Below are 18,134 nucleotides of genomic sequence, written 5' to 3'. Positions count from 1 at the left end.
ATGTTTTACAAGAACTAAAAAAATACAATTTAAATTTGGACCAGCCCTACATAAATATTCACTAAAGTTGCTAATTACTCTAAAGAAAACACCTGAGAGCAAAATTTTAAGAAATAGAAAAATCAGAAAAAGAAACATCTAGATATAATTAAGAGGCCTACTTATCTTCAGCTGTTATCAATCACAGCTCAGTCTGCCCTTTTATGTGTGTATACTGGTAGCACCCAAACTCATCTGGCGTTGAAGTCATTGAGGAACTTCAAAGCTACCAATGCCCTGTGTCCCACCCCCCAGCAATTTCACCAGCCTTGGGTGTGACATGAGCTTTAGAATTTTTAGATGGTCCCCAGGTGATGTGGGCAAATTTGGGAACCACTGGTACACACTGCTTCTCAACTGTGGCTCTAATTGCCCAGAAAGCTTTAAACAGATCGGTGCTCTGATACACCCAGATCAGTTAAACCAGGAGTCCTGGGTGTATGGGATGGGAATCAGTAGACTGTAAGTCTTCCCCAGGTGATGTTACTATAGACCCAAGAGATGGAAGCTCTCCTGACACTCTTCCTAGCAAGGCCAGGAGGGTCCCCTCCATCCCAGCAACTGGGAACCTGTCATCTCTTCCCAAGGCTGTCTTCTAAGGACTCAGAGCCCAATCTGGCCTTTAAAAGTTCTAGCCCCTTCTTGCTTTTCAAAACTCTGGACAGGGACTTCCCTGGCTGCCCAGTGGCTAAGAGTCCACCCTTCCAATAAAGGGGGTCCTGGGTTTGATCCCTGGTCGGGGAACTAGAACCCACAGGCCGCAACTCAGAGTTCACATACTGCAATGAAAGATCCTGCATGCCACCAAAAAGACTGAAGACCTTGAGTGCCAAAACCAAGACCCAGTGCAGCCAAATGAATAATTAAATTCTTTTAAATTAAAAAATACAATCTGTACAACCAATCATAGGAGTCAGAAAAAGCATGGCTTAAAAGATCTTTGTTGAATCAATCCTTCCCTGGCAACCAGTTTCCTAAGACTGAACCCGCTTTTCCTGGAAATTATTGTTATTTACTTATATTTAATACCTTGATAATTCATGAGTGTGTGGATTTTCTTCTGTTAAGATTCATGAAGATCCAGGGAAAAAAGAGTTAAAAGCAGTTTTCTTTGATGACTTCTGTGCTTTGTTTTGCTGGAAGGTATGAGAAACCTCCAAAATTTTCTGTCTTTTCTTCAACATGCTTTGTAAAACAAAGATGCAAAGCTTTTCTCTAAGAAAAAACACTTAAAAACATCTTTGTGTTGTTAAGCACTACCCTGGGGATTTGAGTGGGTCAGTGTGTATATTCCCACTGAGTTAATCCTCAGTGGCTATGTTTGCCGAGCAGGCAGAGGTGCTGAGACAGTGGCTTGTTTTTGGGTGGAATTTACTGTTTGGTTGGAAAGATAAGCCCTAGAGAAATGAGCAAACTAATGAGCAGGTAGAAGCGGCCTGCAGAAACAGGGTTACTTCTCACCAAGACATTGCTGCAGGACAAGCCCTGAGCTCAGTGGAGCAGGAGAGAGGCCGACCCTCCTGGACTCGCCGGCGATTAGTGCCTCAAGCAGCCTTCAACGCCTACCTCCTCCATGCGCCACCATGCTGGCCAGGCTGGCCTGGTTTCCTGCCCCCGCCCCTCCTCTCGTCTCAGCCAAGACCCCTCGATTCCCGTTGCAGGCTTCAAACCCACCTCAAGGTCCAAGACAATCCTAGCTCGAGAGAGGAGCTGTTTAGGAAGCACCAGAGCAGCCTTCTGAAAGTCAACACCAAGTTTGTTCTACCAACAGGCCAACTCCGACGTACTGCCCCGGATCCAACAGCCAGCTCCTGCCTCCTTCCCCAACAGAGGCCCCCTCCGGAGGGAGGTAACAGGATCCGGGTCTCTGGCTTATTCACTGGGCCCAGGTCCCCGTCCTGACTGTCTGCCCAGACCCCAGCTGGTCTTCACTGAGAGCTCACCCTGGAATCACGCGGGAAGGTTGGACGTTGACCTCACAGTGCCAACCTCTTTCACTTGTTACAAGTCTGTGTTTCAAATTTTCACCACCACCATATATTACTTTTATTATTTTAAAATGCAATAAGATAAACTATTTTTAATCAAGTAAAAAATAAAAGGCGAATGTCTTTATCCTACCCTGACCTACTATATATCAAGATGTCCAGGAGCAAGAACCCAGAATATGTATCTTTTAAAAGCTCTCCCAGTGAATTCTTAGGTCCTCACCTGGTCAAGAATGTCTCCTGCATGAATGTCTCCTCTGAGGTCCCTCGCCCAGGAGCTAACATCTATACCAACATCTGTATCAACATCTGTACATATAACATGTACACGTGAACCAGGCCTCACCATGCTCGGTATTAATGAAGGTCCGATGAAATGTGATTGAGGGGCTGAGGAGGGAGTGATTAAGTCCACGCTATGGTCACTGACCCCAAATTTTGGCCCCTTAGCCCTGACAGGCAGGTGCTATTCTCTCCCCGGTTTCTGCAGAAAAAGAGGCTGAGGCTCAGAAAGGAGAAGTCACTTATTTACCCCAAACCACACAGCCAGTAAGTAGCAGAGGCAGGACTTGAGCCCAGACTGCCTGCCTCCCAGGACTGTGCCCTCAAACCCAGCACGTGGCAGCCACAGCCCCGTAACAGCCCAAAGAGGAGAGCAGGTCCAGGTTACACAGCTGGTGGTGCTCAGCCGCTCCCTCAGAAAGTGCAGAGCAGACACAGCAGCACCCACGAGAGCTGGAAGCCACTGGTTGACATCAGTGTCATCTAACTGACAAGTCTGGGGACACCAAGGAGGCAGTGATTCAAGTCAGAGTGCTGGGGACGGACAGAGGGTTCCCTCTAGGGGCCCGAGGGCTGTTCCCTCCCATGATACGCCCCAGTGGTGCAGGTTCCAGAGCCAAGTCATGCCAGCAGCTGACATTTATAGAGCATTTACTGGTGTGACCTCCTGGAATCCTCAGCCCCCTTAGAGGCAGATGTTCCAGCCTCTCCCATTTTACAGATGAAGACCCTTAGAGGCAGATGTTCCAGCCTCTCCCATTTTACAGATGAAGACCCTGAGGTTCCGTGAAGTTACACCCCTGACCACGTGCCCACTGCTCTCGGGTGGCAGGGCTGGCATTTCATTTACATGGTCGTGCCTCTAGGTAGCATGCCCTCTGCTCCTGGTACTTGACAGGTCCTGATCCAGGGACTGAGGGGGTCACATAGCGGAGCAAGGCCACTGCTTCATAGAGCTGAGAGCCCAGCACGGAGGAGAGTGCCAGCAAGCAAGCGAACCTGAGACGGCAGTGCACGCCCTGTAGATAATTAAAACAGAGGCTGTGACACATAGCAGCAGAGGAAGTATTTGGCATTTGACTCCCAGGTCCTCCCAGGTGTTGACCCTAGAATCAACACCCTTGACCTCTAGGACTCACTGTTTCCCACCCCTACAGAGCCTCCGCAACTCATGGTTATGGTATGGGCTCTACTATAACTTATTTTATGTACTTGTAAGCTTTTCTGACATTTTGTTGAGGGGTGAGACCCTGTCCTTTCATTTTTGTGTGTTTAATGATGACTCGTACAATGCCAGACTGTGAAGAAGGCTGTGTTTGGGTGAGAGCAGTGAGGGCCAGCTGGGCAGAGGGCCTGGGTTGGGAAATGGGGAAGCCCAGAGGCTGGAAGGGGCTGGAGCGAGCCGAGCTAGAGGGAGGCAATGGCCGCGCCTGGAGGTGGGGCCGAGTCCAGAGGTGGGGCCGAGCCCGGGACGCGGGGTCGAGCCCGGGTGCAGCAGGGGTGAGATGAGAAAGAGGATACTCTGGACTTGGGTGAGAAAGGAACCCCTCCGAGACTTTGAGGGTAGCTCTGCTAAAAGAAAGGAGGAGGCTTGAAAGGAAACTGGTCACGGGAGACCTCCATGGAATGCTGATTGTGTCAGGTCCTGTGCAACAATGTTTGCCTTGTTTCATGGAATTTTCATGAAAATCCAGCAGTGTCAGGATTACTGTTACACCAGTTTACAGATGGAGACCTGGGGCCAGAGGGCCATTTACCACAAACCACAAGAGGCAGCAAGTGGTACTGGCAACTGGGGGCTGTCTGACCTGCTCCTGCCTGCTCCCCCACCCAGCCCCTTGAGTTCTTCTCAACCTACTGCATTTGAGAGAACAAAAGACTTAGGAACCTGGGCTGGAGCTCAGAATGTGTGCCTGAGGTTGTAGATTTAGAGATTTTGAGCAGAGTAAAATCCAAAGCTATCAAGCTGGGGCTTTTTCTAAATGAGAGAAGAGCCAATAAATGGAAGAAGAATCTGAAATGGGAGAGAAGCCAGAAGGAGGAGCTGTCCCCTGTCAGAGGTTGTGCAGATATGGATGGAGAGATGAGCCATGGTCAGAGGCCTTCAGTCTGGAGAGAAGGAAACCTTCTTGGAGCTTAAGAGAGGGCAGCGTTCCTGATGGTACTGAAGGCCAGACTACAGGGCTGAGAAGACAAGTGAGGCAGCGAAAGAAGAGAAGATTTTTAGAGGCTTGGAATTTTGATTGAAACTTGAGAACCATCTTCTCAAAAGCAGAAACAGAGGCTCACCAAAGCCACAGAGCTGGGGCTTCCAACACCCTCTGCATCTTGTCAAGCCGCCTCCCAGGAAGTGAAAGAAGTAGAAAAGGGAGAAAAGAAGTGCAGACATGGTGATCTGGAGATTCAGAGACTGTGTTTGAGGCAGGAGGCAGTGTGGCTGAAGGGCAAGGGTGTTGAGGTTGGAAAAGAACCAGGGACCTGGTGGAGATCCTGGCTGGGGCACCTCCTCACTGAGGGACTAGAGTGACTCCACCTCTCTAAGCCTCGCTTTCCTCATCTGTAAAATGGATGCAATCCCATCTACTTTCCAGGGTTGATGTGGAAATGAAAGGAATAACCGGCAAGAAAAGCTTGGTGGACTGGAGCCTGCTGTATAAATGGGAGGCCTGCCAATAGAGAGAGCTCTCCCCTATAGAGCTTCTTAAAGGGTTTGAAAAGATGATGAGAAAGTCCACGCCATGACCTGCGGTCATACCTGAGTTTATAGAAACTTGAGAACGTCTTTTCCTAGTGTCAGTGTCCAGCCTGCCCACTATCATTGCCCATTCTCATTGCAGGTTAATTTCGTTGCAGCTATTGATGTGTACGAAGACGGGGAAGCCGGTCTGCTCCTGTGTTACAACTGTAAGTAAGGGATGTGTTTTGATGGCCACTTGCTAAAATCCACTGTTGTTTTTTTCTTTCTGGACAATGTACAGGGACTTAGCTTTAGGTTTATCTGGTGCATTGTTCCTGGATCCTTAACTGCACTCCAGGGTGCAGCTAAAAATTGCCTTCCCACCTGGATCTCCCAATACCCAGACCTCTCAGTGAGATGGTACAGCAGTCGCCTTGGGGTGTCTCTGGGACGTGGAAGTGATGGCAGGGGCTTCCATCTAGGGAACCCCTACCATGTGTCCCGCGCTGGGCTCCATCAGCCCCAGCCACTGCTCACTGACTTCTCAAGTTTCTGATCAGTTCATTTCAGTCGCTCAGTCACGTCCGACTCTTTTCGACTCCGTGGACTACAGCACACCAGGCCTCCCTGTCCATCACCAACTCCCGGAGCTTACTCAGACTCATGTCCATCGAGTCAGTGATGTCATCGAACCATCTCATCCTCTGTCGTCCCCTTCTCCTCCTGCCTTCAATCTTTCCCAGCATCAGGGTCTTTTCTAGTGAGTCAGTTCTTTGGATTAGGTGGCCAAAGGATTGGAGCTTCAGCTTCAGCATCAGCCCTTCCAGTGAATATTCAGGACTGATTTCCTTTAGGATGGACTGGTTGGATCTCCTTGCTGTCCAAGGGACTCGCAAGAGTCTTCTCCAACACCACAGTTCAAAAGCATCAATTCTTCAGCGCTCAGCTTTCTTTATAGTCCAACTCTCACATCCATACGTGACTACTGGAAAAACCATAGCTTTGACTAGATGGACCTTTGTTGGCAAAGTAATGTCTCTGCTTTTTAATATGCTGTCTAAGTTGATCATAGCTTTTCCTCCAAGGAGCAAGCATCTTTTAATTTCATGCTGCAGTCACCATCTGCAGTGATTTCAGAGTCCAAAAAAAACCCAGTTTCTGTTATTCTCTGTCATCTGGAGATAAGGCACCTGAGTGGTGAACAGACTTTCTCAAAAGACAGAGCCCAGGTTCTCTTGACATTTGGGGCCCTCTTGACTCCAGTGCCCTGACAGTTACTCTTCCCCTTTTTGCTATTTCTCAGATGTTAATGAAATCAGCCTCAGCCTGGCATGCCTGGCCTCAGCTGGATTAGTTTGGGTCAGGTGGCAGATGGGTTTCAGGCAGACCAAAGATATCAAATAGGACTTAAGGATTTGCAGCTTTTCAAAAGCTAATGTGATACCACAATAAAAAAGGATCTTTTTAAAGCTAAAGATAGTGAGATATTTTCTTGGACCCAGGCTATGCAGTCTAACTAAATAAAACCTTTTTTTCAGCCTAGAATTGTATCAGTTTTGAGTGGTGATGCTGGTTATAGCACTTGGGGCAGATACATTGATTAATTAATGTATTAATTAATGTAGATACAATGATTAATTAATCTTACTAATCTTTGATTAGTAAGAATGGTAATTTTCCATAGAGAAATTTATTGGGTAAACTTCCTCTTTCAAAATTCGAGATTTATGGGGAATCAGCAAAGAACTTCACCAATAAATCGCTCTTTTAGGATATTTCATCCACAGCTCTGTCAAAACCCTCCTCAAAACAGCAGATCTTTCTGGCCCATCTGATGAGAAGGGCCACACCTAGGGTGACAGCAAGAGGCCATGTGCTCTGGCATGGATCCTCGCTGCCCAGCTGCCGGCGCTCGGAGGGCTGGGCTGCTGCAGTTGCTGCCACCCTCTGCCCCAGGTCTCCAGGGACACACAGAGTAGGCGCGCACCTGTGTGTGGCCACTTCTGTAAGATGTTCATCTCTTTAAAGTGTGGTCTTAAAAAAAAAAAAAAAAGTGTGGTCTTTTTAGTTTATTGAAAAACCCATTTGAAAAACTTATGGCTTTAAAAACTGATATAGATATTAATACTTCTTTCTTCCAGCTGCTCAACTGGGGGTGATTTTAGGTGGTAAAGAAAAACAGAAAGAGAGCAGGTTTTAGACCATGAACGTGAGTCCCAAAATGAAAGAGGGGCATGGAAACAATGTGGATGGCAAGCTCTCTACACAAAATTAGAAGCCGAGTCAGCAGGCAGTGCTGAGGTGGGGGGTGGGATTTGAGGGGGCGGTCCCACACTGGGCCTTTGGCTCCTGGAGCCCCTTAAAAGTTCCACCTCCTTGGTCTTTGATCACCTCCTGGCTACAGGCCCTGGTTTCATCTCAGGATGTGATCAGCATGTATCTGTTCTCACAGACCCACCAGCCATCAGAAGATGATCTTTGACCTCACTTGGGTCAGGCCTTGGCAATCCCAGGGGGGTCCCCAGACCTGACTCAGTCTCCCCAGACCTCGCCACTTCCTCCTGTTGCTTTGGGTCAGGCATCTGGCTTTCAGTTTCCATCTCCCTCTTTCTCTCGGCAGGTTGGCAGGTACCTGAGGATCCAGGGAATGAGCTGGTTTCCCCCAGTGACCAGCTGACTTCTATAACTCGTCCCACACACAGTGCACACCCATCTGCTTATCTCAGTCCACGTTCTTGTCTTGGTCACTGACACCCACAGGAAAGGCCCTTTCCAGCCAGGAGCTGTGGAAGGAGATTGTTTTCCCCAAGTTTGAAGCTGATTTTTTAAGTTTGCTTCTTTCTAAAATATAACTCCTAGAAACCCAGAGTTTTCTATACATAAATTTTTCTCTCAGATAAGTTAAAAACGTTTGCACGTGCCCAAAGGGACTTTTCCTCAGAGAAATTTGTTTTAAAACTAAAATCTACATACTGTTCTTCACCAGCTGGATGGGGAAGGTCAAAGTAGGGAAGGTCATAGACTGAGCTGCTTCCAAGGCAGTGATTTTCTTAGACTCCTGTCCCCCTCATCCCCATTCAGGGCCCATTTAACTACAAGGGACGGCCCTCTCTGTGCCAGGCTGTGTCAGGCTCTGGAGACACAACAGTGGAAGGCACTGCCAGGGATGCAGTGAGCTCACCCTTCTGGGGCCAGCCACGCATGGGTGCCCATGCACGGGTATGAATGGGCTGCAAGCTCTGGAGTTCAGGAAACACTCTTGGCTTCTTTTTTGAATTACAGACCTGCTGGTCTGAGACCACCAGCTCTCGTCACTGGGAGGGAGACCCCTCTACTTCCCTGGGGTGGATCCTGTTGGAAAAGGGGGAGACAGGACCTCTGGACTGCAGTCCAGTCACCCGTTCCAGGCCTGCGTGACCGCCTGTGAGGCAGGCAGGGGCTGGGACAAAAGCCTGATTGCAGAGGTCAGGAGAGCTTGGGAAAGAGGAAGTGGAGCTGGGGAGTCCAGACAAGCCTTTCAGAGAATTTTGCATTAAGGGAAAAGAATAAGGAAGGTTGCAGCAGCTAGAGGAGGAAGAGAGGGCAAAGGGTTTTGTTTTCTAAAACGTAGAATAAGCAGCATGCATATGGCTGTTGAGAAAGATACGCTGGAGGAAGGAAAATAAGACAGAGGGGAGAGGCGTAAGCCAACCTCAGGTGAGCCCAGCAGGTCCGGGGCACTGCTGGGAGACCTGGGTGTCCTTCGTGGGCACTTGCTTCCTCAGGAGCAAGGTCTTTGAGAGTGAGGTTTCTTTTCCTCCCCTAGTGAGTCCACTGTAGCAAAAGCAATAACTGACCCTGATAAGAATTTCTGTCCTAATCACTCACTCTGTTAGAAGAACTATGATAAAACAGCATAAGGAAACTGCTTTACAAGGCACAGGGGTCTCATCAAAGGAGCCCCTGAGCCCTGCTGCTGCCGCTGCTGCTGCCAAGTTGCTTCAGTCGTGTCTGACCCCATAGACGGCAGCCCACCAGGCTCCCCAGTCCCTGGGATTCTCCAGGTAAGAACACTGGAGTGGGTTGCCATTTCCTTTCATGTGCATGAAAGTGAAAAGTGAAAGTGAAGTTGCTCAGTCATGTCTGACTCTTAGTGACCCCATGGACTGCAGTCTTCCAGGCTCCTCCACCCATGGGATTTTCCAGGCAGGAGTACTGGAGTGGGGTGCCATTGCCTTCTCTGCCTGAGCCCTGCAGGACTCTCCAAGGGATAGACAGGCAGGGCTTCAGATGGCCTCGGCCACCGCCCCAGCCTGGCCCCACACTGCAGGCCTCCGCAGCAGCTCTGGCTCTGTGACCTCTCCCCTCTCACAGAGGGGCCACAGCTGTCAATTCTGACGCTAGGAACAGGGAGAGACTGCTTCATGGGCCCAAGGTTTCTCATTAGGGTGATGAAAATGTTATCACATCAGATTGTGGTGATGTTATTCAACTCTATAAACAGACTACAGTTCATTGACTTGAATGCTTAAAATGGATGAGTTTATGGTATATAAATTATATCTCAGTAAAGCTGTTTTTAAAAATAATTGAAAAACTAGTTTGCATGGCTAAAACGTGGCAGGCTTTTGCAATAAAAGGGGTCTTTGTTTTTCTGTTTGTGTGGATGTGAGCGTTGGACCATAAAAAAAGCTGAGAGCTGAAGAATTGATGCTTTTGAACTGTGGTGTTGGAGAAGACTCTTGAGAGTCCCTCAAACTGCAGGGAGATCCACCCAGTCTATCCTAAAGGAAATCAGTCCTGAATATTCATTGCAAGGACTGATGCTGAAGCTGAAACTCCAATCCTTTGGCCGCCTGGTGCGACAAACTGACTCATTTGAAAAGACTCTGATGCTGGGAAAGATTGAAGGCAGGAGAAGGGGGCGGCAGAGGGTGAGATAGTTGGATGGCATCACTGACTGGACGGACATGAGTTTAAGCAAGCTCCAGGAGTTGGTGATGGACAGGGAGGCCTGGCATGCTACAGTCCATGGGATCACAAAGAGTTGGACATGACTGAGCAACTGAACTGAACTGGTTTCTTGGTAAACTTTTTCACTCTACGAGGGTCTGAACCACCTGGACTTGTGTTTAGAGCTCAGAGCAGGCCAAGAACCAGATAACTGAGTTAACCTGGCCTTACTTTAATGCTGGCTCAGGCTCACGAAGGTGATACAGGCATATGGCTTCAAGTTTTCATTATAAAATGTTGCAGGGAGTGTATGAGTCCCACCTCACATGTCCTGCTGAGTGAGGTTTGGGGAATGATCCCCTGTAGGAGAGCTTCCTCCATCCAGGGGTGCCATCAAGTGCCCCTTCTTGTCTGCAAACCAACCAATACTGTCCCCCATGCAGGACTTGTGCAGCCGTGAACAAGCTACTTCACCGCCCCTTGCCTTGATTCTCTCATCTGCAAAGTGAGCGTAATAACAGCATCTACTTCATAAGTTTGTACAGGTTAAAGGGGAAAATGTTTTAAAGCTTGGCATCTGGCACATAGTAAATTCTCCAAAAAATGGAAGCTATGACGACATGTGGCAGAAATATTACTCTGGCTCTGCCTGCCTTCTGCCCCTGAGAATCTGGCAGTGTGGCAGTGGTTGTGCTGGCTTTCAGAACAGATAGATAGGATGCTCTTCTTGTGGCCTGTGTCTCATTTATCTGATTATAGTTGCCTGAGTGTTGTCTCCAACAAAAATAAGTCACTGTTGTTTTGTTGCAGACAGTTGCATCTACAAAAAGGTTTGCCCATTTAATGGTGGCTCCTTTTTGGTTCAGCCCTCTGCGTCAGATTTCCAGTTCTGTTGGAACCAGGCTCCCTGTGCGATTGGTAAGGAAACCTTTTGTCATCATGGTCTTCCCCCAGAAAGACACATCTGAACTGTTCCATCCTAGGTAAGCGCTGGCTTACCGCTAAATTTTCCATGAATTCTCTGAGTATGATGAATATAAACAGTCTTCTTCTTTAACTGTTTTTCATTTTGCTCCCCTTCGGGGACTATTGTCTTCCATTGTTCCTCCCAGGTCTCCTCAGTGCCTGAGGATGTGAGCCTTTGCGAGCAATTAAATATCTGTTTTCAGTACTTGGGTATCTTGCAGTACCCTTTCATTTCTGGGCCTCACTTTCTGACTTCTAAAATATGAGAATTTAGAAAGATTCCATCCTTGAACCTCTGACTGACTTGGGAGAGAAGCATAATGCACTCAGCAGCCTTCTTACACATTCTGAAGCTTGAAAGTCTAGAGTCACAGAAACTCTGGTACTTGACCTGCCACTGAAACGTCAGGACGTGCTTTGGTGGTGCTTCGTTTCTGTGGTTCAGGATCCACAGCTGGGCAATCTGCCTGGCAAGAGTCAGATCAGAGCCACATATATTAACATTATTGTCCTCAAAAGCATTTGTTGATAGGTAAACATGATAGAGTTTTAGCTGAAGAGCAGAGGGATGGAGCCAGGTACTGGATGGCTTGGGTGCCGATTAGTTATGGTAAGACAGAGAGGGGAGGGTTAGAAATGGGTCTCAGGTCTGAGCCACGGCACTAAGGACCAACTGGACAGATCAAGGCTAGAGATGTGGGAGCGGTAGGAAGAGTCACAGGTGAAACCAGGAGAGCAGGAACAGGACGCAGCCCCTGCCCAGACACACAGACAGGAGGAGCGTAGGGGAGGGTGACTCAGGGACAGGGAGTGAAGGAGTAAAGGCCAGGCTCCTGGACAGAAGGCACGTGGGCAGGAGAGGGCGTGTCTGGACCACAGGGGGAAGGTCTTGGGGACCCGGATGGGCAGTGTGCCCGGAAGATGAAGTGGGGAACTGCAGTGGGGGAGGAGCGCGGGAGAAGCCGGGACAGTGCGGGCAGGCGCTCAGAGGGAGGCTCTCCTGGAGCTAAGGGCCATGCGCCCCCGAAGGAGGAGACGCAGCGGAGGAAGGGGAGAGACGCGAGGTGGGTGTGAGAGGGCCCCAGCAGCGCCCCAGCCGCAGCCCGGGCTGGCCGCTGACGCCCCGCTGCCTTGCAGTCTGTGCGTTCCCCTACCTGCTGGCCTTCACCACCGACTCCATGGAGATCCGCCTGGTGGTGAACGGGAACCTGGTCCACACGGCCGTCGTGCCTCAGCTACAGCTCGTGGCCTCCAGGGTGAGTAGAGCTGGGGTTTATTTCTGTCTGAGGGGCTTCGGGTGCCCCAGCACCACGAGGTTTCAGGCGGGTGAGGACACTTTCGTGGCGAGATTGATGCTGACACCACCACACGTGTGTGGAAATGAGAAAGCTGGAGACAGTCCTAGGTTGAGTTTTCCTGTGTGGGTTCAAAACACCCTGGGCTGCAAAACACCCCGCCTTAGCACCCAGAGTCACCCCTGCTAGTGGCGTCAGGAGAGCACCACGCAGCCGGAAACGGAAGTCCTCCATGTGAGCCTGGGCCGCTGGTCACAGAAGGACAGTCCGAGGCTACAACAGTTAAGAGCTTGAGGTAGTGCTTTCTTCCTTTGCTGCTGTCTGTCTTCAGTTTGAACTTGTGTCCCGCATACTATGACTGATGGACAGATTCATGCCCAGTGACAATGTGCGCAAAACCGAGGGATGCAGGAACAAAGATCTTCCCAGGTGGCTTCTACCGCGGGCGCGTAACCCACCGGGTCTTGTTCTGGTTCCCTCCTCCGGGTCAGCCCCACACCCTCTCCATGGCCTTGCCAGGCCAGCCGGTGCTCCATCCTAACGGGCATCACATTTGGTGGTGGGAGGCTGCGTACTCCCCACCCCAACACTGACAGTTCTGTAAGAACAGACCCTAGCATCTTATGCACTAACGTAGTGCCAGTAGAGTGCTGGTAAGTGTGTAACCAATAATCTTTGGAAAATGGGTATGCATGTATACACACATTCATATATATATGGACATCAGTTGATTATAAATTTTACTAATAATATCATATATTAACACCTATATATGGGATCTAGAAAAATGGTACTAATGAACCTATGTGCAGGGCAGGAATAGGGAACAGCGTAGGGCAGACATAGAGAACAGCTTTGTGCACACAGCGGAGGAAGGGGAGGGCAGGATGAAGTGAGAGAGTAGCACTGAGATGTATACGGTACCATGTGAAACGCAGCTGGCCAGTGGGAAGGTGCTGCATGGCACAGGGAGCTCAGCCTGGCGCTCTGTGACGACCTAGAAGGTGGGATGGGGGAGGGTGGGAGGAAGGCTCCGGAAGGAGGGGCCGGTGTATGCCTATGGCCGATTCACATTGTTGTAGAGCAGAAACCAACACAACATTGTAGAGCAAGCCTCTGATGAAAAATGTTTTAAAATTTAAAAATAAATTTTACTGATTATAAAAATATAAATAGCTTACGATTTATAACTAATAATAAAATATACAATGCTTTTTATCTCAAAGTCCATTTAGCCAATTGGCTCTCATAAAACTTTTGTTTTCACTAAGAAGAAGCAAGAATTAGTCACTCAGTCGTGTCCCACTCTTTTAATTTTCACTGATTTTCCTTTATCCATAGCCAACCCCTGGCTGCAGTTCAACCACAATTTTACAGTTGGAATTATATCTCAACCCGTTCATTCTTTTTCCAAGTTTGTTGTCATTAAATCTGACATGTGATCTATTAAACTATTTTTCACCCTCATACAAATTATTAAACTAAAACTTCTTTCAATTTCAGCACTGGACAATATTCTTTTAATTTTAATCTTCATTATTCATGTTTTCTCCATCACTTTAAGTCCAGACCATCAACAAAATAACAAATCAACCTCTGATTTATAGCATTTGCCGATTTCCATAGTGTAAATAGTCCCACCATGACTGATCTCAAGCTTCCCGTGTGACACCTCAGCACACAGCATTAGGGGCCACTATTACACAATCTCCCCCTCCCACACACACACACACAGACACTGTACAAACTACCTCAAGAGTATGGAGAATTGTCAGTGTAGTGAAATAATGAGGAATGGTTGAATTTTGATATTTAGTTCCTTTGTTCTTTTAACACAATTTAAGTTGAATAATGGCCGTGTTTAGCAGCCAGCTTGCAAGACCCCTGAAACTCAGCGCCCTGAGTCCACAGGAGCTGCCCACCACCAGCCACACACCAGCGCCATTGCCCCAAAACCGGCCCATTGTGGGTGGGCTTGAGTATTTGCTGAATCGTGAGTGAGGACCCACGACCCCACCCGGGACATAGACCTGACTAGATTCCAAACCTTCCCCAGTTCTAACCTCTGGTGCTCAAGCTCCCTTTCAAGGAAGTGTATTGTGTCTGTATTTGTGGAAGGCGTGTGGGATATTGGCTCTTTCCTATTGTGTGTCAACCAGTAGATAAGAAGTAGGAGGACTGAGCTCTCAGGAGCCTTCTGAGCCCAGAGCTGGCAGCCACCTCCCTGGCTTCTTCCTGCACTGCAGACCCCATGGGACAGCTGGGGGTCTGTGCAGTGATGACAGGAGGGCTGGTGCAGGGCCCTTAAAACTACACAGCTCAGTAACGCCTTCTCTTTCTCTCCAGTCGGATATCTACTTCACAGCAACCGCATCAGCGAACGAGGTCTCGTCCGGAGGCAGCTCCAAGGGGGCCAGTGCCCACAATTCTCCTCAGACACCCCCAGGCCGAGATACTCCAGTGTTTCCTTCTTCCGTGGGGGAAGGTGAAGTCCAGTTTTTACTGTCTTATGATAGACATTTTGATCCATTCTCATTTCGCTGAAAGGTGAAAGTGTTAGTAGCTTAGTCATGTCTGACTCTTTGCAACCCCATAGACCATAGCCTGCCAGGCTTCTCTGTCCATGGAATTCTCCAGGCAAGAATACTGCAGTGGGTTGCCATTCCTGTCTCCAGGGAATCTTCCCAACCCAGGGATTGAACCCAAGTCTCCTACATTGCAGGCAGATTCTTTGCTGTCTGAGCCACCAGGGAAGCCCCTGTAGTTCATTGTCAAATACTGACATGTGATTACTGCTGAAGGAACCCCCTATTTGAAGCCACAAAAAAACTTGCAGTGTGGTTGCATTCTTAAGAAACCTTGTGATAATCCCCACCCCCAAACAATTCCCATCATGAAAACACTTGTTTCAAAGGGGAGAAGGAAGTTGAGGGTTAACGAGACTGCAGTTGGCCCCAGCAAGTTATCTTCCCTTCAGGAATGTTAAGAATATAATAGAATTTCATAGCTAAAAGGATATCATCATGAAACCCACACATTACTCAGCACCCAGCTTTCACTCTGTCTGGCTTCGCCCTTGAACCCCGCAGACCTTTGCTATGGTTACTGCCTCAGGCTTTTCCTAACTTCTCACCATATGAGTCGTCTTTATGGCTCGCTGCCAGGAGAGCTCGGAGCTCCCCAGCAGGACAGCTGTGCCTTTCTTGCCGCCTCCTTCGCCCTGCCCATGCATAACCAGGAGTGGGTGTTTTGTCCCGTTCACCCATGAACAGGATGCCATTAGAAGACAGAGCTGGCAGGTGCCACCACTTTATTGCCCCTAATGAAATGCGGGAGGTCAGCCTATGACATAAATTCTTCTTTCATGCTAATTATGTTGAGGAACCAGGAAATATTCTCTCATGAATAACATGAGCTCTTAAAGTTCTAACGTTCTTTTTGAACCCTTATTTCAGGTGAAATTCAATCCAAAAATCTGTACAAGATTCCACTCAGAAACCTGGTGGGCAGAAGCATCGAGCGGCCTCTGAAATCGCCCTTAGTCTCAAAGGTCATCACCCCACCCACCTCCATCGGCATTGGCATCGCGGCCATTCCTGTCACTCACTCCTTGTCCCTGTCCCGCATGGAGATCAAAGAAATAGCAAGCAGGACCCGCAGGGAGCTGCTGGGTAATGGCTGTCCATTCTCGTGTTTGTGATGTTTGTAAAGATACCTGCTGATTTTATCTGAGCGTATTGGTTGTGCTTAGTCATGTCTGACTTTTTGTGACCCCATGGACTATAGCCCACCAGGCACTTGTGTCCATGGAATTTTCCAGGTAAAAGTACTGGAGCGGGCTGCCGTTTCCTCCCCAAGGGGATCATCCCAACCCAGGGATTAAACCTGCATCTCCTGCGTTGGCAGGGGGGATTCTTTACCACCGTGCCACTTGGGAAGCCCATTTGTGGATATTAATTATCCTCAAATGCAAAGACCCCTATCATAAGGGATTTATAAAGAAATTATAAACTTGCACCCCACACCAAGGAATACTGTACAGTCTACCCAACAACAATGATGTGTCAGTCTAGATTTATTGGTATAGAAAGTGCGCAAACCATATGAAGAGCAGGTGGGAAGGCAGTTTGTAAAATAGTCTGTCTAGTCTGATAACAGTTTTTTAAATATAAGTAATCTAAATAGGTATGATCCTAGAAAAGTGTCTAGAAGGGCTTATAGCTGCCAGCTCTCAGGTAACATTTCATACGTGTATATCCAAAATGTAAATCTGTCTGGGATTTTCTGCATATTTTTGTTCCCTTTTTTGCATGTTTGTGGTGCAGTTCAGTCATCCCTTCCTGAAGCCCCTGGGCCAGGGGGCAGGTCTGTGGGGATGGGAGCAATGTCAGGTCCCTGCTATGCCCTCCTCTCAGTTCACAGGTGAGAGACCAGACCAGAGACACAAAGAGCACCATGATAATCGTGAAGAGGCTAGACTGTTGTAAAGGTTTTTGTTCAGAGTTGTGAAAACAAAATGAGGAAAACTGGAGGCGTGATGGCAAACCAATAAGAACTGGTTTAAAACTTGAGTTGGCATCTGCATGGTGTAAAACTACAAGGACACACGCCTGTGCTCCGGTCACGCTTCCTGACCAGCTGGAGAAGGGGATTCAGACCCCCTGACAGGGCAACCTTGACATTGGCAAAATCGGTTGGCTCTTGAAGTTGGTCCCTCTCACTGAGCTTTTCAAATGTATGTATTGCTATTTTTAACCCATTATTCCCTAAGAAAGCTTGATCTTGCCAACTATTGTTGTATAAACCACTGTGCTTTTCAGAAATTGGACCTCTGAGTTGACGAATTACAATTTCCAGTGGTAGGACTGTAGATTTTCTTTCCATCATTAAACTCTTCTGAGTCATTTTTTCCCAATACATATATTCGTTCTAATCAGAAACAAAAGACCTTCTACCAACAAGACAACGAGAAAATAAATTATTTACAAATACAGACTTTTATCATTGCTCTTCCTGCCTCCATCCCCGTAATGTACCAATACCCAACCAGGAGAAAAAGGGCATTTCCTGTCTCTTGGCAGTCCGATGGTAATGACCCTCTGACCTGTGATTATCCCCTGCTATCCAGGCCTCTCTGATGACGGTGGATCCAGGTCAGAAGGAGCACCAAAGCCCAAGTCAAAAGCCCGGAAGCGGCTGGAAGAAAACCAAGGAGGTCCCAAGTCAGGGACAGTGCGGTCCACTAGCAGTGACAGGTAAAGAGGGACATAGCCCATGCTCAGGGTGGTGGCCCCTCAAGTCACAGGACAGCCACAAGGCCCCTTCTGCTGAGTGACAGTACGTGGGCCAGCCCCTTGGGCAAGCCGCAGCAGAGGGTCAGCGGCCAGCTCCTCTCTGAGGACCCCCAGAGAGCACAGCCTGCCAGGAAGGGGCCCAGGCAAAGGGGCAGTCTCACTAGCAACCCAACAAATGCACACTGAATACAGAGACTTCTTTTGCTCACCAAATTGACAGAGACTTTTTTAAAACAAAAGTGCTCTCCAGTACTTCTGGTGGATCCTTCCTGGATGGCCATTCAGTATCACACATCTATGAATCTTTGTTGAATCCCACTGATTTGTCCCCTGAGGTTCTCTGTGTCCCTCATAAAACACCTTGCCTGCTTCTCTGTGGAGGCCAAGGGGGCATGTGTCCAGGTTCTGTTGCAGGAAGGAGGACCCCCTTCCAGTGCCCGAAACTGGGCTCTTGTCTAACACTCAGAAATGAATTGTCTGAGGAGACACCTGTGCTGACAAAGCAAGAGATTTTATTGGGAAAGGGCACCCGGGTGGAGAGCATAGGGTAAGGGAACCCAGGAGTACTGCTCTGCTGCGTGGCTCGCAGTCTCGGGTTTTATGGTGATGGGATTAGTTTCCGGGTGGTCTCTGGCCAATCATTGTAATTCAGAGTCTTTCC

General features: G+C 48.5%; 1 protein-coding gene across 1 annotated transcript in view; it reads left to right on the top strand.

Moving 5' to 3' along the window:
- Positions 1–18,134, top strand: part of GARNL3 (GTPase activating Rap/RanGAP domain like 3) — a 118,872-nt gene that overhangs the window by 98,885 nt on the left and 1,853 nt on the right. Inside the window, exons 22-27 of the mRNA XM_068979031.1 lie at positions 5,147–5,213; positions 10,729–10,836; positions 12,022–12,140; positions 14,526–14,664; positions 15,635–15,850; positions 17,308–17,434. Coding sequence (XP_068835132.1) covers positions 5,147–5,213; positions 10,729–10,836; positions 12,022–12,140; positions 14,526–14,664; positions 15,635–15,850; positions 17,308–17,434 — 776 coding nt within the window. The remainder of the gene's footprint in view (positions 1–5,146; positions 5,214–10,728; positions 10,837–12,021; positions 12,141–14,525; positions 14,665–15,634; positions 15,851–17,307; positions 17,435–18,134) is intronic.

This window comes from Capricornis sumatraensis, chromosome 1 (genome assembly GCF_032405125.1).
Source record: "Capricornis sumatraensis isolate serow.1 chromosome 1, serow.2, whole genome shotgun sequence".
Taxonomy (NCBI): domain Eukaryota; kingdom Metazoa; phylum Chordata; class Mammalia; order Artiodactyla; family Bovidae; genus Capricornis; species Capricornis sumatraensis.
Note: the sequence above shows the minus strand (reverse complement) of the source record. Positions and strands in the feature narration are given on the sequence as shown.